We start from the raw sequence: 22,602 nt of genomic DNA, 5'->3' as shown, positions 1-22,602 counted from the left end.
GGGAGATCAGACAACACCACCTTGAAAAAGACCTTCCTGGTCGAAACGCGTTGGTGCGGTAGTTGTCACTTTTGTATCCAGATCCTGCATTTATACTGAGACTGGTGAGCATTCCGGGTTTATATTTCCATCTTCTCCCAGTTGCAGTGTCTTTAGTTATAGTCCAGATCTGTTGTGATATATTTTTGGAATTTTATCGTCTTTTGGATTTTATCAATAAATAATACCGTGATTTGAAGTAACTACAGCGTCTGAGGAGTTTATTGGTAAAATAAACCATGATAGGAGGAGTCATACGCCCTTGAAAGTAAGCATACAAGTAAGCGTGACAAGTTTGAAAGAAACCTTGATGTGTACTTCTACATGTAAGCATACATGTACGCATTGTTCGATCTTGGGTGTCACGTGGTGAACCGATAATAGCTACCCTGATAGACACTTGAGGGAAGAAAAAGGACACCAGAGTTTTTGTTTCCTGGGACCCCTGAAAATAACTTTGGGACTTTATTGGACTACACATTGTTTGTTTGTTTTATTTCTGTTTTTCATATATATATCCGCTATGGAGGAATTTGTGTGAAAACCGGTGAACTTGCTGGAGAAATCTCCATTCAGAAGTAAGAGTTAATTACTCACCCTGTTGTGCTCCTAACTGTTGGGTGCTTAACCTTTTTTGTATTGGTGTAAAATTTCTGGTTTAACATCAGGAAGGTAACTCCTGGTCGGTTATAGCTGCCCTTACCAGCGCCTAGTATTGTACAAATTTGTTTCTAAATATATGAAAGCTATTGACTATATGTGTGAGGCCTCCCTGGATGTAGTGGAGTATGCTGCGGCAGGTGTGTCTGCAAGAAGAGCTTTATGATTATGTAGCTGGGCGGCAGGTACAAGTTCTAAAAATAGCTTATTGTCTCTACCATATGTGGGGTCTATTCTATTCAGTAGCAAATTAGAATCGTTAATCCAATCTGGCAATCCGCCAGAAGAGGCTACCGTATATTTTGACCACTACAGTCTCCCTGGATCCTCTCCGGTTGGGGTAAGACAGTTTGTATCCCTATGGAGAACTTCAACACAGGACAGAGGGACACTTGTGGTTCCGTCAAAAGGCCACCACTTAGAATTCGAAACGCTTCCAATTACAAGAAGATTCATCATTTTCAAGAGATCCCTCAACGAAAGTAGAGATTACTGCCTTGCAGACAATTGTTCAAGATTTACTGAAATCAAGAGCAGTGGAGCGGGTTTCCTCACCCGAAAAGAGAAAGGCTTTTATTCTCTGTTGTTTCTGGTACAAAAGATTATCGGGCATTCAGTGCAATTCTAGACCTCAGGGACCTAGTGTTCACAATTTGGTCAGGCAGGGTGCCGGGGGGGGGGCGGTCCCGGGCCGCCGACGTCACTAAAGGGGCGGGCCTGGCCACCGTCGTCAGTACAGGTTGCGGGCCCGACACGGCCGAAGATGCCGTCACTACAGGGGGAAGGTGCCGTGATGCCGGGCATCGCCGTCTAAGGCGGCGCTGGGCTTCCCCGTGCAAGCAGTCAGGCAGGCAGCAGGCTGTTTTAGTGGGGCGCTGCTAGAGGGGCATGGCACATTTTGCCCTTTAAAAATCGGGCAGGGCGCAGCGCCCCGCTAAAACAGCCTAGCGGGAACACTAGGGACCTCAACAGTCACCCTTAGGTGAAGAAGTTTCATATGGAAACATTAAAATCCATCCTACTGGGCATAAAAGAACAAGAATTTATTTCCTCCATCGACCTAATTTACAAGGGGCACAGAAAATATCTAAGATTGTGTGTCCTACAGTTCACATGCCTCTCATTTGGCCTTTCAGCATCACCGAGGGTCTTTATAAAAAAAATTCTGCTCTCTTTGATTGCATACCTGAGAATGCAGGAAGTGACGATCTGGCCATATCGTGACGATCTTCTAATTTGTGGAGGATCAGTAAGATGTGCGGTCAAGAAAACTAGAGTTGTCCTTCAAGAGCATGAGTATATCTTCAATCAGGAGAAGTCGATTAGTTCCATGCCAAAAGCTGCTTTTTCTAGGGGTGCTAGTGAATACAGTGACGTATTCAGTTTCCCTGTCAGAAGACCGATATGACAGGATCCAATCCTTGGCTACAGTAATAAAAAAGAGGGGAAGGACTCCTTTACGTATAGTGTTATGCCTACCTGGAATGAGGCCATCGACAATAGACATTGTATCATGGGCAAGGTGAAGGATGACAACTTCAGAGATGTGTGCTACAATTTGGGAAGAAGGACACAGTTAGATGGCAAAATATCCCTGAACTCTACAGCAAGAGATTCTCTAACCTGGTGGTTGAGTCCAGATCTGAAGTTCAAGGAGATATACCTAAGGTAGCCTCAGTATGTAATTCTCACAACAGAGGCCAGTGCGACTGGATGGGGAGCACATTTCAAAGACAGAAACTGTCAAGGAACCTGGTCTCCAAAAGAAAGACGGATGTCCTCCAAGAGAAATGAGGGCTGTTCAAAAAAGTGATTATGTACTTCAAAAACCTGGTGAGAAATTCACACTTGAGTGCTTTCCTACAACATATCGGTTGTTATCTACCTGAACAAGCAGGGAGGAACCAAAAGTCAAATATTGTGGAAGGAATCCTCAAGTATATTGGCCTGTCTGCGCTATACATGCTGGGAAAAAGCAGATACGCAGATAAATCTGTCGCAAATTATCTCAGCAGATACGAAATACAGCCAGGCGAGTGGGAGTTAGATCACCAGGTATTCCTGGAGGTGGTAAAAAGGTTCAGCAACCCTTAGCTAGATCTTATGGCGTCGAATCACAACAAAAAAAACTCCCAAGGTTCTATTGAAGGTACCAGCTTCCGGGGTCAGAAGGTACAGATGTCTTCTCCCTTGAATGGGACTTCAAACTGGGATACGTGTTCCCACCTTTCCCCATGATATCTTGCATTCTGAAAGAAATCAGGGAAGAACAAGCCATAGTGCCATTTTGGCTGAAAAGAGGTTGGTTCCCCACAGTCCTGAGGATGTCCATACAAAAGCCATGGCAACTTCTGATATCACTCACGCTATTGCTTAGAGGGCCACTACTTCACTCAGATGTGCAGGTCCTCCGTTTAACGGCATGGGAATTGAGCGGGCTATACTGATGAATAAGGGGGTTTCCGAATGAGTGATGCATCTTCTAATGAAAGCCAGGAAGAGAGTTTCCTCTAATATTTATTATAGAGTCTGGAGAACTTTCTTGGAATGGACTGATTCCTATCCCGAAGAAGATAGAATTGGTACTCCATGCATTCTGCAATTTCTACATGAAAGGTTTGAAAAGGGCCTGGCAGCTTCAACCCTCAAAGCACAAATATCGGCTCAGTGTGCTACTTGACAGAAAATTATCAGAAGATGGGCTGATTAAGATGTTCTGCCAGGCAATCAAAAAAGAACGTCCTAGGATGAAATCTCAGTGGGATCTTAATCTGGTTCTCAATACACTTGTGTCACCTTCATTTAAACAATATACCATAAAACAATTAATTTGGAAAGTTGTTTTCCTAACAGCCATAACATTAGCAAAAAGAGTGGGTGAACTACAGGCCTTATGGGCAGAAGAACCCTATCTGAATGTTCTTCCAGACAAAGTGGTTCTTAGGACCAATCCGAACTTCCTTCCTAAAGTAAGCTCAAAATTCCATATAGATCAAGAAGTGGTTCTCCCTACATTTTTTCAAATCCTAAAGATGAGAATGAGGAAAGACTGCACGTGTTGGATGTTTGTAGAGCAATTTCTAAGTATTTGGAAAGAGTTAAAGATACACGTAAGACAAAGCAGCTATTTGTCTTACATACAGGAGCAAGAAAAGGGAATGCTCCTTCTAAAGTAACCATTCAAGGTGGATTAAGGAGTTGATCACCCATGTCTACGAGAGCAATGATTGTGAAATCCCTGAAAAATTGAAGGCACACTCCACCAGGGCCATCTCCAATTCTCGGGTGAGAAGGGCGCAGGTTTCAGTGAAAGACATATGTGCGGCTGCAACATGGTTGTCGATCCACACGTCATCAAGTTTATTATAATGTTGATGTTTCCACCGCCCATTTGGGAAAACTGTGCTGCAACAGGCAATGTGTGGCGATTTTAATATATTGTTTAAGCATGAACTGAGTAATGGCTGCCATGGTTTGTGAGGAATAAAAGTGCAAATTATACCTACGATAATTTTGTTTCTTCGGAACAAATCCATGGCTGCCCGTATTTACCCTGCCATTGTGTTTCCAGTTGTTTTTTTTTCTCTCTATACTACAGGTACACCACCGATTTTCCGGCATCATCGGTTCCAGTGCCATGCCGGATTATCGATTTTGCCGGATTATCGAAGGTTTCTAGTTTTTACAAATTTTGCACCTTCAATATATTTCTAAAGCAATAAACAGTCAAATATATGCCACAGCATAATATTAACCCCTTCCCGACATTTGACGTACATTTACGTCATGGTCGGGAAGTACTTCCCGAAACATGGCGTAAATGTACGTCATGACTTCTAACTGTCACCACGTCTATAGACGCGGTGACAGTTTGGAGATGTCTGCTGTCCCTGACAGCAGACATCCCCCCTCGCCGCCCAGGGGGGGCAGGGGTGCCCCCCCCGGTCGGCGATCGCTGCGATTGGCTGTTCAAAAGTGAACAGCCAATTGCAGCGTTTTCTGTGTTACCGGCGGCTAAGCCGCTCGGTAACACAGAGATCGGTGGTGATCGGTGCTGTTAAGTACAGCACCGATCACCAGCCCACCCGGCAGCCTCCCTCCCACCTACCCGGCAGCCTCCCTCCCACCCGGCAGCCTCCCTCCCACCCAGCCAGCAGCCGCAGCGCCAGCCCCCCTCCCACCCCCCCGCCAGCTGCAGCACAGCAGCATAAATATGAATAATAAGTGAAATGGGATGATATATATATATATATATATATATATATATATATATATATATATATATATATATATATATATATATATATATATATATATATATATACACACACACAGTGATCGGTGCTGTTAAGTACAGCACCGATCACCACCGATCGCCAGCCCCCCCCCCGGCAGCCCCCCTCCCACCCACCCGGCTGCCGCAGCGCCAGCACCCCTCCCACCCCCCCACCAGCCGCAGCGCCAGCCCCCCTCCCAAAGCTGGTGAGCAAAATGGGGTCACGTGGGGGGGTTCCACTGTATTGGTGCTTCGGGGGTCTTGCTAATGCGACATAGCACCCACCATTCATTCCACCACCAAATATCACTCCTTCCCTTCTGAGTCCTGCCATGCACCCAAATGGTATTTTTTGGTCACATATGAGGCATTGCCGTACTCGGGAGAAATTGGGGCACAGATTTTGGGGTGCTTTGTCTCCTTCATTCCTTGCGAAAATGAAAAATTTTGAGCCAGAACTGCATTTTTGTGTAAAAAATTACATTTTTTTACACAAAAATGCAGATCTGGCTCAAAATTTTTCATTTTCGCAAGGAATGAAGGAGACAAAGCACCCCAAAATCTGTGCCCCAATTTCTCCCGAGTATGGCAATGCCTCACATGTGACCAAAAAATACCAGTTGGGTGCATGGCAGGACTCAGAAGGGAAGGAGTGATATTTGGATTTTGCAGCACAGATTCTGGTTGAATGACCCCTGAAGCACCCATACAGTGGAACCCCCCCACAAGTGACCCCATTTTGCAAACTACACCCTTCAGGGAATTCATTTAGGGGTATAGTGTACATTTCAAACCCCCAGGGGTTTCACCAATTTTGATACAACTGAGCTGTGAAAATGAAAAATTAAATTTTTTCATTTTCACAGCCCAGTTGTATCAAAATTGGTGAAACCCCTGGGGGTTTGAAATGTACACTATACCCCTAAATGAATTCCCTGAAGGGTGTAGTTTGCAAAATGGGGTCACTTGTGGGAGGGTTCCTAAATTTTAGCATCTTATGGTGCCTAGAAACCTACATGGTGCCTAAAAAATAATCTCATAAAAAGGAGGCTCCAAAATCAAGTAGGTGCTCCTTCTATTATGAAGCCTGTGGTTTGGTCACCGTGCACACTAGGGCCACATATAGGATATTTTTGAAAACAAAAGAATTGGGGGAATCAATTTTTAGTCACATTTCTCTAGTAAAATCTACTGTGTTCCTTAGAAAAATGTATTAAAATTGCAAATCTGCAAAAAAAAATGAAATTTTGAAATTTCACCTACACTTTGTTTTAATTCCTGTGAAACACCTAAAGGGTTAACAAACTTCCAAAATGCTGTTTTGAATACTGTGAGGGGTGCAGTTTTTGAAATGGCATCATTTATGGGGGTGTCTCACATACAAGTCACTCAAAGTCACATCAGAACTGAACTGGTCCCTAAAAAAATCAGTGTTTGAAATTTTCTTGAAAATGTGAAAATTTGCTATTCATATTGTAAGCCTCCTAGTGTCCAAAAAAATTAAAAGGAAGTTGAAATAATGATGGAAACATAAAGTAGACATATGGTCTATGTTAGTTATTAACTATTTTGAGTGGTATGATTATTTGTCTCACAAGCAGAAAATTTAACATTTTGCAAATTGCTAAATTTTCCATTTTTTTACGACATTTTGGTATTTTTCACAAAAAAACAGACTGTATCGACCCAAATTTACCACTAATTTGAAGTACAATGTGTCACGAGAAAACAATCTCAAAATCACTGGGATAAGTAAAAGCAAAAAAAAGTTATACCCACTTAAGTGATACATGTCAGATTTGAAAAAAATGGCTCTGTCAGGAACGCAAAAACTGGCTGTGTCAGGAAGGGGTTAATGAATGAATAAACACAGTAGTGTATGCAAAACTGTTTATTAGTGTAGTACGTGCTGTATAAGCAAAAAAGGTATCAGGTACATTTTGAACAAACATTAACAGTAAGTGCAGTATGAATGAAAGTCTTGCTGGGACCTTGGATGCCATATCAGCCCCACTGCTGCCTGCTGTGTCACCTGCGGGATCCTTGGAAGCTGTACCCAGTGGCACTTGCTCATGCTGTGTGTTCCGCCGATGTGCGGTACTTGCTTTGACCTCAGACGCCATGATGCTTCCTGTGTCACCTGCAGTGTATTCGGAAGCTGTACTCACTGACACTTGCACTTGTTCCGGATTAAAAGGTTCATCAACCTCTTTTAATCCATTTTTGCTTTTCTCCGGATTAAAAGAGGTCCCTAAACTTCTTTTAATCCGGACAAATCAAAATTGTCCGGATTAAAAGAGGTTCCGGACCAAAGGTTGCCGGAAAATTGGTGGTGTACCTGTATTAGGATGAGACACTCAAAAGACTGAGGAGGCAAAGGGGAAGGAGATATATATATATATATATATATATATATGAAGGAAAGTCCTGGCACTCAATCCAATAATAGCAACGACTTGGGTGTCCCTCTGTCCTTGCACGGCGGCAGGAAATGTAGGCAATATACAATAGAGGTCACTCACAAGATTTTCATGCTGCACGGCGGCAGACTGGCAATAATAATCACAACTGACGCAAGTAGTAGTGAGTCAACGTTTCGGGCTGGTCGCCCTTTATCAAGACATGATCATGTCTTGATAAAGGGCGACCAGCCCGAAACGTTGACTCACTACTACTTGCGTCAGTTGTGATTATTATTGCCAGTCTGCCGCCGTGCAGCATGAAAATCTTGTGAGTGACCTCTATTGTATATTGCCTATATATATATATATATATTACATTACATTACAGAAATGGTTTAGAGTGCGCTAAGGAAAACACAACAATTTAAAATTGAACATTTAATGAGTAGTCTTCACAAAGACTTCAATCATTTAAAACATAGCAGGTCTGTTATTGGTACAGATGATGATGCAGGGCCAACGCGTTTCGTCAACGAATTGACTTCATCAGGGGCTTCGCGGACATTAAGTCGGCAAGATGTATTAAAACTGTAAACAATACAAACAATATAGTTCACTCTTATGAACAATAAAACAAAATAAAACAAAATGTAGATCATAGATAACAAATAAGATATGGAGTGGAGGACAGCGGAGAAGAATATAATAAACAAATGTCTTATTGCACTGCTGTAATATTTTACAACTTGGTTAAAAACCATCATGGTTATATTTACATTGTGTTCCCTTTATAGGAAACAGGAGAAGATATCCCGGGGGGAAGAGACACCTATCGTGCGTAACCCCCTGACAGACTAATAGGTGAACACCTTTAGCAGGATACGGGATTTCATACAGTATCCAACAACTAAGGGCGTGTTTCTCAACACTGGACCATATGTAACAATAAAAGCACCTATAAGAAAAAAGGCAAACATTTATAAAGTTACCCCTTAACAACACCTTCACCAGCACCACTTGCTTGATAGGATGGTATGAAAATATCAAAACTTACAAAGTTGCCAAATGAGGGCAGATAACACAGCAGTATGGTCTGAGACCAATATCATCAGTTCACACAGTAATCTGGTAGGGTTTCTATGTCACACCAGAACCCTTGAGAAATGCAACATAAAAATTTACACTCAGTAAATCAACTGGTATGGAACAATGACCACAAAATTAGGTGCCTTTCATGTGTGCTTACATTTAGAGCGAAACCGGATGTGTGTAGCTTGGGATCCAAAAGCAGAATGATATCCCTATGCTTGTGGCTGCTATTTAAGCTAGTCGGGTGGGATGACAACTTCCTGTATACTTGTGCTATTGATGTGCAGATAATGGCAGTAATAACGCCTTAAGCAGCTGCAAACTCTCTCAAAGTGAATGTTTACACACGTAACGGACCCTAGGCTTACTGCTGCCTTCCGCCCAATAGCAGGATAATGATAATAAACGCTAAACTTCAGCTAATTATAAGTTGGAACGCACGGCGTCTCAGTCGTGCGTTCCAAACGGGCGCCATTTTGTATGACGTGCTGTGCTCGGAATCCTCCCATTCAGTGCCGGTGGGAAATGCCCACAGTTCTAGTGATAGCGTAATGGAATGCCCATTTTGTTTTATTGTTCATAAGAGTAAACTATATTGTTTGTATTGTTTACAGTGTTAATACATCTTGCCGACTTAATGTCCGCGAAGCCCCTGATGAAGTCAATTCGTTGACGAAACGCGTTGGGCCTGCATCATCATCTGTACCTGCTATGTTTTAAATGATTGAAGTCTTTGTGAAGACTACTCATTAAATGTTCAATTTTAAATTGTTGTGTTTTCCTTAGCGCACTCTAAACCATTTCTGTATCTCTATTTGTCATTTTGGACTCTGCTAACAGGGGTCCATTAGAGTTGCTGCTATTTTCTTACCTTGGGCGCGGTGTAGGTATTCCCCTGTGTGTGTGTGTGTGTGTGTGTGTGTATATGTGTATATATATATATATGTATGTGTATATATATATATATATATATATATATATATATATATATATATATATATATATATATATATATATACACACATACACATACACACACGGTTAGCATTACAGCCTCACAGCACTGAGGTCATGGGTTCTATTCCCACCATGTGTTATACTATATACAGGGCAGTACGGACGGTGTAATGGTTAGCATTACTGCCTCACAGCACTGAGGTCATGGGTACTATTCCCCACCGTGTGTTATATATACGGGGCAGTACGGACGGTGTAATGTTGTATACGGGGCAGTACGGTTGGTGTAATGGTTATATTACTGCTTCACAACACTGAGGTCATGGGTTCTATTCCCACCATGTTTAATATATACGGGGCATTATGGACGGTATAATGGTTATATTACTGTTTCACAGCGCTGAGGTCATGGGTTCTATTCCCACCATGTGTTATATATACGGGGCAGTACGGACGGTGTAATGATTAGCATTACTGCCTCACAGTGCTGAGGTCATGGGTTCTATTCCCACCATGTGTTATATATACGGGGCAGCACGGACGGTGTAATGATTAGCATTACTGCCTCACAGCGCTGAGGTCATGGGTTCTATTCCCACCATGTGTTATATATACGGGGCAGCACGGACGGTGTAATGGTTAGCATTACTGCTTGACAGCACTCGGGCCATTGGTTCTATTCCCGCCATGTGTTTTATATATACGGGGCAGTACGGATGGTGTAATGGTTAGTATTACCGCCTCACGGCGCTGAGGTCATGGGTTCTATCCCCACCATGTGTTATATATACGGGACAGTACAGATGGTGTAATGGTTAGCATTACTGCCTCAGAGCACTGAGGCTGTTGGTTCCATTCCCACTATGTGTTATATACACGGGGCAGCACGGACAGTGTAATGGTTACATTACTGCCTCACAGCACTGAGGTCATGTGTTCTATTCCCACCATGTGTTATATATACGGGGCAGTACAGATGGCGTAATGGTTAGCATTACTGCCTCACAGCACTGAGGTCATGGGTTCTATTCCCACCATGTGTTATATATATACGGGGCAGTACGGACGGTGTAATGGTTAGCATTACTGCCTCACAGCGCTGAGGTCATGGGTTCTATTCCCACCATGTGTTATATATACGGAGCAGTACGGACGGTGTAATGGTTAGCATTACTGCCTCACAGCGCTGAGGTCATGGGTTCTATTCCCACCATGTGTTATATATACGGGGCAGTACGGACGGTGTAATGGTTAGTATTACTGCCTCACAGCGCTGAGGTCATGTGTTATATACACGGGGCAGCACGGACAGTGTAATGGTTATCATTTCTGCCTCACAGCGCTGAGGTCATGGGTTCAGTTCCCACCATGGCCCTAACTGTGCGGAGTTTGTATATTCTCCCCGTACTTGCATGGGTTTCCTCCGGGTACTCTGGATTCCTCTCACAATCCAAAGATATACTGGTAGGCTAATTGGCTCCCAACAACTTAACTCTAGAATGTCTGTGTGTGCGTGTACATGTGGTAGGGAATATAGATTGTAAGCTCCACTGGGGCAGGAACAGATGTGAATGTTCAAATATTCTCTGTTAAGTGCTTTGGAATATGTATGCGATATATAAGAAACTGATCATAATAATAATATTATATTCACTAAATGTTCACCTCTCCCAAAATATACGAACATATTGAACACCTTTTTGTTTTTCAGGCCCCTATCTAAACCTGAGAGGTCTTAAACAAATGGAGAACTATTTTGAAGAAGAATCCTGTAATCTGGACAAAGTATTAGATGAATTTGAAAAAAATGAAGGTGCGTCATGGGTCTGATTTACTCCTACAAATGACTGATTATAATAGGGATTTTCTGTGGGATTTGATATATGAAGTCGACGGTAACAGTGCTGACACACATTATGTCCATTTGCTCAGCACACTGATATGATGGAAGGTCAACACACAAACCATGTCAACAAGGCATTTTTAAGATAGCACTGACATGTTGGCATTGTGGTGTTGAAGATGGATGGTAATTTGTATATGACGTCATACCTATTTTAATTAATTTATGAACAATTCGTATTGTAGTGTCTTTATTGTGTATTGGCTGTTTTATTGGGGTATACCGTGCTGTTCAAAACAAAATCAAATGATGTCATTACAGTTATTCTGGGGCCAAAGTCTGTTCACCAGTGGGTGTTGATAAGGTCACCCCCTTAAATTCTTTATCTGCACAAGAGGGGGATTCTCAAAATGTATAAGCTCTGAAACCGTGCAATCAGCATTTAGGACAGTGGTTCCCAAACTTTTTTGAATCACGGCACCCAGAGTATCTATTGTTTTTCACCGCGCCACTAGGATAAAAAAGTTTGGTATTGAGAAATGTAGAAAACAATATTAAATGATATAAATTGTATTTTATATGTCATCCTTAGGTTTAATTATGAGGTGAGGGACAGGATTCACTGATGTTTGTTCACATCGTTTATGATTTACAGCCACAAGCACTGGTTTTGACTATCAATGACTATAAATAATTTGCATTGCTCCTGAAGCACTAACTCGAGGCACCCCAATGATTTGTCACCAGTCGACATGCTGTTGACAACTACGGCCCAGATAAATATTGACTGTCTATAAACGCCTGCTTGAGTTGTCTACTGAATTCAACACATTTCTATATATAGAAGCCTTGGTCACCCTTGACAGAATTCTGTTGCCTTATATTACAATATAAAATTGCAACAAGTGTAACATTTCTCTGTTGATTCTAGTATCAGTCATAAGAGAGAGTTTATTTTTTCTACATGAGCTCCAGTGCTTCTTCCTGGAAACGGGAGCCTGATATCTCCTCCTGAATCAGTGGTTCCCAAACGGTGTGCCTAGGCACCCTGGGATGCCTCGGGACCCTTGCAGGGGTGCCTCGAGTTAGTGCTTCAGGAGCAATGCAAATTATTTATAGTCATTGATAGTCAAAACCAGTGCTTGTGGCTGTAAATCATAAACTATGTGAACAAACATCAGTGAATCCTGTCCCTCACCTCCTAATTAAACCTAAGGATGACATATAAATGCAATTTATATAATTTAATATTGTTTTCTACATTTCTCAATACCAAACTTTTTTTTATCCTAGTGGCGCGGTGAAAAACAATAGATACTCTGGGTGCCGTGATTCAAAAAAGTTTGGGAACCACTGTCCTAAATGCTGATTGCACGGTTTCAGAGCTTATACATTTTGAGAATCCCCCTCTTGTGCAGATAAAGAATTTAAGGGGGTGACCTTATCAACACCCACTGGTGAACAGACTTTGGCCCCAGAATAACTGTGATGACATAATTTGATTTTGATAACATCTTTATTTGAACAGCACGGTATACCCCAATAAAACAGCAAATACACCACAGAGATACTACAATAGGAATTTGGTTATAAATAAATGTAATACATTGATTAATTCTACGTTATATTATGTGCGGTACTAGTCGATGTACGTGTGGAAGTTTATGTTCATGCTTATGCAATTCTCAAAAGTTTTGTAAATCAAAAATGTTTTTCATTCAATGGACTTAGGTCTTTAACCCTTTCAGTGGTGTGCCCAGATTTTTCTCAGGCTGATCTGCAGCGGGCTCTCCCGAGAAATTTCTGGGCACCCCACTGAAAGGGTGAACGAGTGGTGCCTCCACTGGCACCCCCTCCCCCCCCAGGGGAGTAGGGGCTGTGACAGACAGTTGCCCCTTCTATGGTGAGTATTTCTGGGGCAGAACAAACCTGCCTTGGTAGGTTTTTCGGTACTTGTGGATTATCACGGCTCCCATCGCATGCCATATGTAGTGGCATGAGATGACATGCGATGAGATGCGATTTTTACCGGTTTTTAGCTGTTTTTTTTTTAAAAATCGCATGCAATCAAATCGCATGCGATGCGATCACATGCGTTTTTGCACTGAAATGCATCCAAATGCATTGAAATGTGTAGCAAACATGTTAAATGCCCCCAAATGTCATTTTTCAGAGCGTCCTACGACCGTTTCATACCCCCACTATCCACGTCGGCGTGGAGTTAAGAATAGAAAGTGTGGCGAGCGCAGCGAGCCACCGAGCCCGAAGCGTGGCGAGCGGACCCGGACACCTGTGAAGCCCGCGAGGGGACGCGGATACCTGTGAAGGTATCCGTGTCCCCTCGCGGGGCTCGCCACGCTTCGGGCTCGGTGGCTCGCTGCGCTCACCACACTTTCTATTCTCAACTCCACGCCAACGTGGATAGTGGGGGTATGAAAAGGTCGTAGGACGCGTACCGTCGCCCCTCGCGGGCTCGCTGCGCTCGCCGCGCTTCGGGTTGGCGTTGATAGTGGGGGTGGTACACTCTGAAAAATGACATTTGGGGGCATTTAACATGTTTGCTACACATTTCAATGCATTTGGATGCATTTCAGTGCAAAATCGCATGCGATCGCATCGCATGCGATTTGATTGCATGCGATGCAATGCGATTTTTTTAGCATGCGATGGACATCGTGGGAGCCGTGATACTCCACAAGTACCGTTTTTTCTTGCCCAATGAAAAACCCACCACGCAAGGGGTTAAGGGTGTCTGTTTGTTTATTGTATTTTATTCAGTGCTGTCGAGAGGGTGGTGGGGGGGCGACTACTTTTTACCCGGGTCTGAAGGAGGGTACCAGGTCCCGCACCCCTGCTACAGAGATCGGGCAGTGGGAGTAGAGAGCAGAGCCTTCTGCAGCAGCACAGCCTCTCTCCCCAGCTCACCATGCGATGCTCAGTGCCGTGTGCTTAGAGGGCGAGTGAGGCAGCAGCAGCCACCTGTGCGCCGGCACAGTCTGCACCCCCTGCAATTTATTTTCTTTTTACAGATGTGTGGCCACACCCCCTCCCATTGACCTTGCTCCTTTTTTACTGGTGGCGCTTTCAGCTGCCTTGGTTGTATAAAGAAATTCAGAAGATTTCCAACGACCGATCGCAATGCATGAAAACAGAAATAATATGAACCCTATAACAGCACCCTTAAGGGGTCGTCTGATTAAACCCATTAGATTGTCCCTTAAGGTTAGGTAGTGTGCAAACTTTGAAGATGATTAGTTAAAGCATTCAAGAGCTATCGTGGAACATCCATCCATCCATCCATCCATCCACACACATCGTTCAATTATACTTATGTAGAGAATATTCGTTTAACAAAACTCAATATTACTTGGCAAATCGGAGTAATAACATTAGCCACACAATTCCCGTACACAACATGTCCATGTCCTTGGAATATTCCTGTAATAGGTGCTAATTATTACATAGATAGTCAATAGGTTGATCCCAAAAGGTCAACATGAGTTTTTCAGTTCTTGAATGTCTATGTTGACATGGATCCCCAATTAGTGTACCGCGTTCCCCTGCTGCGCTCAGCACACTGCGATGAAGTCGCTTGACCTTGTCATGTGTCTACCTATTGACTTTCTGTCTAGACACTGTAGATCTATCAGCCGGAAATGTAACTACTGTACCACACAGAGCTGAGCGGACATTCCGCTTCTGGGGTATTAGTAGGTGTAACGGCAGATTGAGCAATATTTGTGTATTACTTGGCCATTGTCCTCATCAGTAATGTTTATCATTTGCAATTCACCTGTGTTTTCATATCATTTTGCAACAAATTCTTTGCCATAAACCTCTCTCTCTCTGTCAATGTATTCCATTTGCATTCAGCAGGTCACTGAACATTGGGAATAACTCCGCTTTAGTTGTAGTTCCACAACAGCTGTTGGCCTGTGAGTTTGACACCACTGCACTAGACGATATGCACCAAAATATAATTAATGATATCTTTATTCATACATCTAATGGGAGGCAGGATAAATTCTCTAAACTTGATATGAGTAGTCCTGTCTGTCACATGATGTGGGATGGTCACATTCCTGTTGTGCAATATGCTGGTAACACTATTATCTGTACACACGCTGAGGCCAGTGTAGAGCTCCGGAGATGGCCATAGTCCACTGCAGGCAAATGCTAATCGTACACAACATTATCATATCTCCACTTGTGTCTGACTGAGCTCCAGAGATGGCCATACCCCATTTCTGCAGTAGATGGCGCCTTAGCTTCAGCTTCTCGGTCTATGAATAAGTAAATATTGTTCTGCTGTTATAATTGAGGTCTAGTATTTGCTTTTGGAGACATTGGTTCTGTTTTCTGCTCTTGTTTGGTCATGTGACGTTCAGCTGATAATTTTCTTCCTTTGCTTTTCAGATGAGACAGTTTCCCCAAGATTATTGGATGCGAAGTGGAGTCAGATATTAAATCCAACTTCTCATCGGATGACACATAACCCTTTACTAGAAAATGTCAGTAAATCTATTCTAGCCATCGAGGCGCATCTGAAAGACCGTTCACCAAGCCCAGTACCCTCATCTGAGACTGTGTGCGCCAATGGAGAGATTGAGTGTGTAGCCAAAGAGCTTTCCACCATGGTGACAGAAGATACCAGCATGGCTGAGGACAAGATAGCTCACAGCAATGCCCAGCATGACACCGTATGCAGTACCTCCACATTACCATATGTTACAGCTAACCATTGTGCCAAAGGCACTGTTCTAGGAGAGTGTCTGTCTCCTTGCAGCAGCCCTAAAAGTCAGCCTGAGAATTCTATGGACAGCGGAAGAAGCATGCAATGCCAATCGTATGTTACCAACACCAGTCAGCAAACACCGTCTTATGCCGACTGTAAAACAGAGATCTATGTCTCTGCTAATATGGATGCAAGTGTGTGCGCCACAACACGGGCTCAGAATGGGGTGAACGTTAATACACTTTCTGTTTTTTGTGAACATAACATTAAAGGCCCTACTGGACTGAACCAAGAATGTGCCCAGGTGTCCCTGTTGTCTGATCTCGAGCATTTCCCCAGTAACACAGGGAAAGACAATAAAAATGTCTACTGTCCACTTAATGTTCCCAGTACCGGAGATCAGAGTTGTAGTGAAGAACAGCTGAAAGTTTCATTTACTCGGCCTAGAGATCTTCAACTTAATTTTTGGGGGGTTAAACACAGTCCTGCTATTGTTGATCAAGTTGCTCATGATGGATCTCCTGAACTTGTGGTGGAGCATTTCTCAAGCTCTTCTGTGTCTAATGGGGACTTTGATGAAACAAGTGGTAAAGAGACACAAGAAATAAACAGTATGTGTCATGTTCGTGCTACACATAATGAACTAGTCAGTGATGTTGTTTTGGACAATTCTGGTAGTGATGAGGGTCAGGGAAGCAGAAGCCTGTGCAATGCTGATGGAGCAAATGTATTAATGTATTTGTACAATGGGTGTGATTCCTATGGAATGCAAAACCCAACCGTAGCTGAAAACCAAAAGAGTTTACCATCAAAAGAAGACTCTGTGACTGAGGAGAAGGAAATTGAAGAGTGCAAGTCGGAATGTTATGCCAGTGTTTACGAGCAGAAGGACGATGAAGTCACAGAAAGAAGTGGACTTGTGTTAAACATCAGTGGCGACCAACTGAAGAACCATTTGCTTGGCATCTGCAGTCAAGTGGCACCTCTGCAAGGGCAGACTTCACCAAAAATGGGCAGCAACATGCAATCCCTTAGTGTCCCCTATGGTGGAGCTCGTCCAAAGCAGCCAACTCATCTCAAGCTGCAAATTCCAAAGCCATTATCTGACATGTTACAGAGTGATCTGGTTCCCCCAAATGCTGGCTGTAGCTCCAAAAATAAAAATGATGTGCTCAACAAATCGAATTGGAGTGACAAGGTCGTTTCTGAGGCGCACCGTGATGAAGCTATACTACACAGTCCTGTTATTGATGCAAATGGTGACCTACTTGGAGAATACAGGAGCCCCAATAATCCAGGGTCCCCAGACAGCCCTGATAATGACCTTCTTGCTGGGCAGTATGGGGTTGCCAAGCCATTCACATCTCTGGGGGAGGTGGCTCCAGTTTGGGTCCCTGATTCCCATGCACCTAACTGTATGAAGTGTGAGGCCAGATTTACATTCACCAAGAGGCGACACCACTGCAGAGCATGTGGGAAGGTATGTGACTAGGTATGGACTGCTAATTGTTTTCCAAGGTCAATTAAGTTTTAATATTGTTTAACATAGAATGAAAACATTTGATTACAAAGTTAAACCTAGAGACCAAGCAGTGACTTCTTTATTTATTATCTTCCTGGAGAAATACAGATGTAGCCAGCTGCATTCAGGCCTGGTGTGACTGTGTGATATCTATGGGCTGCAGGTGCTCCTGTACACACGTGCCCGCTACCAGCAGTAAATCAATTGTGTGTGCCTGCATAAGGCTACATCAGTACCGATTCTATTAGAAAGCCTATGTAATGCAGATACATGGGGGTCAATTCAATGGGATACGGTCACTAGGTCGACACAAGCATTACGTCGACATGGTGTTTTTCACTTTTTTTTTAGCCGACATGTGCCCTACCATCCACTATGGCATGGTGGGAGAATAAAATAGTGTGCCGAGCGTAACGTGGCACTGTGCCGGAAGCATGGGCGAGCGAAGCAGTGCTACGTTTGTGTCCATGTCGACTGTGGCAAAATTCGGGACAAAAAAGGTGAAAACCCCTGTGTTGACCTTTTGTCTGTCTACCTTACCCATGTCGACTTAATGACCTGTTGACCTAACCCATGTCGACAGTCCGACCGCTGTTTTGGCAGAGAGAGCTCTGCTGGGATATTTGGTCCGACTTCAACACTAGAATTACAGGAACATTTTATTCAGACCTTTCCGAGTTTATCAATTGAGAGAAGTTGAATGAAACTGAAATATTGAATCCACTTTCCCAGTGACTGAAATGATGTTGGAAGATCCCTGAGTGTGTCTGTGTGGATATAGATTTGTTTTTATGGTGTAAGCCAGGCCACACGAACAGTGTATAGGATTGTCGTTCATAGTATTTTCGATATAAGCACCGCTGTAGCTGTATTTTAAGTTTGTGATCTCTTCCGAATTTTCTGTATTTCTAAATCTACAGTAGATACACATTAGCTGACCGTGCAAACAATATGATAGTGATCAATTATTTCCCTTGGACTGCCTGGAATTCTCACACGTTGACGGTATATTCAGGATTAATGCATTTAAATGACAGACCAGCAGGAGCGCACAATGTTCACAATATAGTGATATGCATGAAAATATTGTTATCATGCATATTATTGATAATAAAGTCGGTTAAGGTGCACCCCACTTACAAATACATCAGATTGTCACACAAGTTACAAATGCAGACGAGAACCAAATCAAACAAATGAAACAAAAAACATGCTAATAAATAATCCAATGTCCCGTATTTGTGATCATTTAGGCTGAGCAGATATTTTAAAAGTGAAATTAGTCTGGTATTTTCATTCTATGGGATGACAATCGGGTGTGAGGAGACAATTTGACTTTTTAAAAGAAAAGTATCTATCCAAGTGTGATGTTTACACATTTGATGCCACAAACGTGAGATCTCCGAGGAACTCAGAATAATAGCCATTGTTGCTCATCAGACTGGTAAAGGTTACGGTACTTGTGTAGTTTCACGGCGGCGGTTATGTAGTCAGCGTAGTGTCCCTGTCAGAATCAGTGTAGTCAGCATCCCTGTCAGTACGTTATGTAGTTAACACGTGTCATCATTATTGTTTAAGATGGATGACATGACAGGTGTGACTGTGTTCCTGAAACGCCCCCACTATCCGCTTCAGCCCGAAGCGTGGCGAGGGTACACGGTACGCATCCTCCCGACCTGTTCGTATCCCTACTATCCACGTTGGCGTGGAGATGATTTTATAAAATGTGGTGAGCCACCGAGCCCGAAGCGTGGCGAGCCCTGCAGATTACTTGATGTGTATTCCGCATCCCCTTATGGGGCTTGCTGCGCTTGACACACTTTATAAGATCAACAACACACCAACGTGGATAGTAGAGGTATGAACAGGTCAAGAGGACACGTAACTCGTCCCCTCACGGGCCTCAACACGCTTCAGGCTGGTGTGGATAGTGGTGGTTTGAAAATGAGGCATTTGCATGTAACATGGAGCTCTGACAAATGCGTCCTTTATTGTGCACCCGCACCCCCCTTTGTGCATGAGACGCACGTGCTACTGAACCCCTAACCCCGCCTCCCTGAAGCGGACACGGGCAGGGTTGCAGTACCCTGCCGCAATAATTACTGAGACGCACAAGCGCCTGAGACGCTTGTGCGTCTCAGGCAGAGGGAGCGCCTTGCCGCCGGCGTCCGCCAGCACAGGGGATCTGGCGGTTACCGGCGCTGTGTGAGAGGCGCTCACTAGGCTTGCCGGATACAGAGCTGCAGCTCGCAGGGACAGTACGGTGACTACGCGGCCTGACAGTACGGTGACTACGCGGCCTGACAGTACGGTGACTACGCGGCCTGACAGTACGGTGACTACGCGGCCTGACAGTACGGTGACTACGCGGCCTGACAGTACGGTGACTACGCGGCCTGACAGTACGGTGACTACGCGGCCTGACAGTACGGTGACTACGCGGCCTGACAGTACGGTGACTACGCGGCCTGACAGTACGGTGACTACGCGGCCTGACAGTACGGTGACTATGCGGCGTACGCTAGGCAGCTGTTGTGCTGAAGACGTAGCGTAGCCTGCCGTGAAACTACACAAGTACAAGGTTACAAACGCATCTCTAAAGAGTTTGGACTCTACCAATCAACAGTCAGATTTTGTACAAATGGAGGAAATTTCATAACATCATTACCCTCCCTAATATTGGGCGACCAACAAAAATCATATTTATATTTTATAATCTAATAATATCTAATATTTTGCAAGGTCACAAAGAAATAATCCAAGGTAACCTAAGCGTGTGTTGATCATTAAGTCACCAGCATGTTGGTCGACAGTCCTTAGGTTGACACCATTAGGTCGATATGCATTTAGGTTGACATGAGTCTAGGTCGACAGGGTCATTAGGTTCGATATGGTAATTAGTTTTGACAGTGTCAAAAGGTCGACATGGGATTAGGTTGACAGTCAAAAGGTCGACATGGGGTTTTCACTTTTTTTTTTTTTTTTTGTCCCGAATATCAGCAGAGTCGATATGGGCAGTGAAACGTGTCCCCTTGCATGGCTCGCTACGCTCGGCGCACTATTTTATTCTCCCACCAATCCCTAGTGGATGGCAGGCCATGAAATACCGCCTGTCGGCTCAAAAAAAAAGTGAAATAACCGTGTCGCCCTTTTGATTGTCGACCTAGACTCATGGCGACCCAATGACCGGGTCCCACCTAATCAACTGAAGGCCTTTCTCGCATTAGTCCACCATTGGGAGGACACTGAACAACAATAGCGTGTATGGTAAAACTACAAGGAGAAAGCCGCTGCTCCCCAAAAAACATTGCTACCCGTCTGCATAGGAACATTTTAAGAGGAGCAGCATCTCTGCCGGGAGCAGCGCTGGGAACAGTAGGGTCTGAGCATGTGTTCAGTCCCTTCTGAACATGCGCAAATCTCTCTAAAAAACGGGGCTGTGGCCATTTTTATGGTGCTTTTTGCATTGCTGCTGTCGGAAGCAGTGCAACATTGTTAGGACTGAGTACTCAGACTCCACTGCACTTGCTCAGATCACCAAAAAATGACTGCTGCATCATTTTTCCTGTGATTTTGGTAGCGCACCTGTTACCGCCACTGCACTCCGTACTGTTATTATTACAAGAATGTATGCGGTGTTGACCCCCTGGGACTTGGGCTTGCGTGCAATGTGCACACTGCACCCATTATAAATATGCCACTATGTCATCTGGACAAGTCAGAAGGCTATTGGGAATATTTTGTGGCCAGATGAGACCTAATGAGATGCGTTCTGTGAAAGGAGAGTGCTGCATTCCAAGATAGAACACTCATACCATCTGTGATGCACGGTGTTAGTGGTATCATGATTTGGGCCTGTTTTGCTGCATCTGGCCCAGGATGACTTGCAGTTATTAATGGGACAATGAATTCTGAATTATACCAGAATATTTTAAAGGAAAATGTCAGAACATCTGTCCATGAGCTGCATCTCAATACAACGTTGGGTCATGCAGCAAGACAACAACCCAAGGTACACAAGGCATTCACCGGAGGAACTTTAAAAATTTTTTTTATATAGAAATGGTTTGTTGTGGAAAACATCTCTATGGGGTAGGTGTATGAAGCAGCGATAAGGGAGGAGAAGTGATCAGCTGCCTGGTACTTTATCACCGCCCAATCCACTCCTGGCTGTTAACTTATAGATAGGGTTTAAAAAGTTAAGGCCCCCATACATTAGTCCGACTTGTCCTAAGGACAAGTCGGACCTGATTTCCCCCTGCAGCTCCCCGGGAGGGGGACACACGATTAGGCACTGATGTGCCAAGTTTTGCAAATGATACATCGCATGCGATGTATCATTTGCAACTCCCGGGAAGCTACAAGGTGGAGGGAGCAGGGAGGCAAGGGACATCCAGGTGGGCGGGTGGAGGATGCTGCGAGGTGGCTGGGGGGAGCGCTGCTAGTAGCCCAGAGGCAGCGAACGCTGCGGGGGACACAGGCGGCAGTAACGTAGAGGCAGGCAGGGGGAGCCGGGAGCTGTCAGCGCTGGAGAAAAAAAAAGCCCATACAATGAATGGGCGGCCTGTGATTGGCTGAGCACTCTCTCAGCCAATTGCTGACTGGCTGAGAGAGGGCTCAGCCAATCACAGTCTGCCCATTCATTGTATGGGCTTTTTTTTTTTCTCCAGCGCTGACAGCTCCCGGCTCCCCCTGCCTGCCTCTACGTTACTGCCGCCTGTGCCCCCCGCAGCGTCCGCTGCCTCTGCGCTACTAGAAGTGTCCCCCGCCCCCCCCCCCCCCTGCTCCCTCCACCGGACGGAACATTGACCGATCCCTGCTCCGGCTCCCCCTGCCCATCTCCCTCGCCAGCATCCGTTGCCTTTGTCCCCTTCCCGGCTGCACATAAGATTTAGCAAATCTTATGTGCAGCCGGTCCGACCTCCCGACTCTGACCCGATGCACACGGGACCGCGCATTGGGTCGGACCGGGTGTCTATACCTGCGATTTGGCCCGATTTCACTGCCCGATCCATCTGAATCGGGTGAAATCGGGACCAAATCGCATAGTGTATGGGGGCCTTTACAGCCAGGAGCTAA

The 22,602-nt window shown here is 44.3% G+C and overlaps 1 protein-coding gene across 2 annotated transcripts in view; it reads left to right on the top strand.

Moving 5' to 3' along the window:
• The window catches only part of ZFYVE9 (zinc finger FYVE-type containing 9), a 107,866-nt gene that overhangs the window by 7,444 nt on the left and 77,820 nt on the right, over positions 1 to 22,602 (top strand). The window contains exons 1-3 of one of the 2 annotated variants that reach the window (XM_083157937.1): positions 479 to 617; positions 11,135 to 11,236; positions 15,683 to 17,481. In XM_083157937.1, the coding sequence (XP_083014063.1) occupies positions 11,167 to 11,236; positions 15,683 to 17,481 (1,869 nt within the window). In that variant the 5' untranslated portion in view covers positions 479 to 617; positions 11,135 to 11,166. Of the gene's footprint in view, positions 1 to 478; positions 618 to 11,134; positions 11,237 to 15,682; positions 17,482 to 22,602 lie in introns of those variants that run through there. The other variant, XM_083157936.1, reaches the window with a different exon arrangement.

The sequence above is a fragment of the Crinia signifera genome, chromosome 8 (assembly GCF_055691185.1).
Source record: "Crinia signifera chromosome 8, ASM5569118v1, whole genome shotgun sequence".
Classification (NCBI taxonomy): domain Eukaryota; kingdom Metazoa; phylum Chordata; class Amphibia; order Anura; family Myobatrachidae; genus Crinia; species Crinia signifera.
This window is presented reverse-complemented; position numbering and strand designations above follow the sequence as displayed.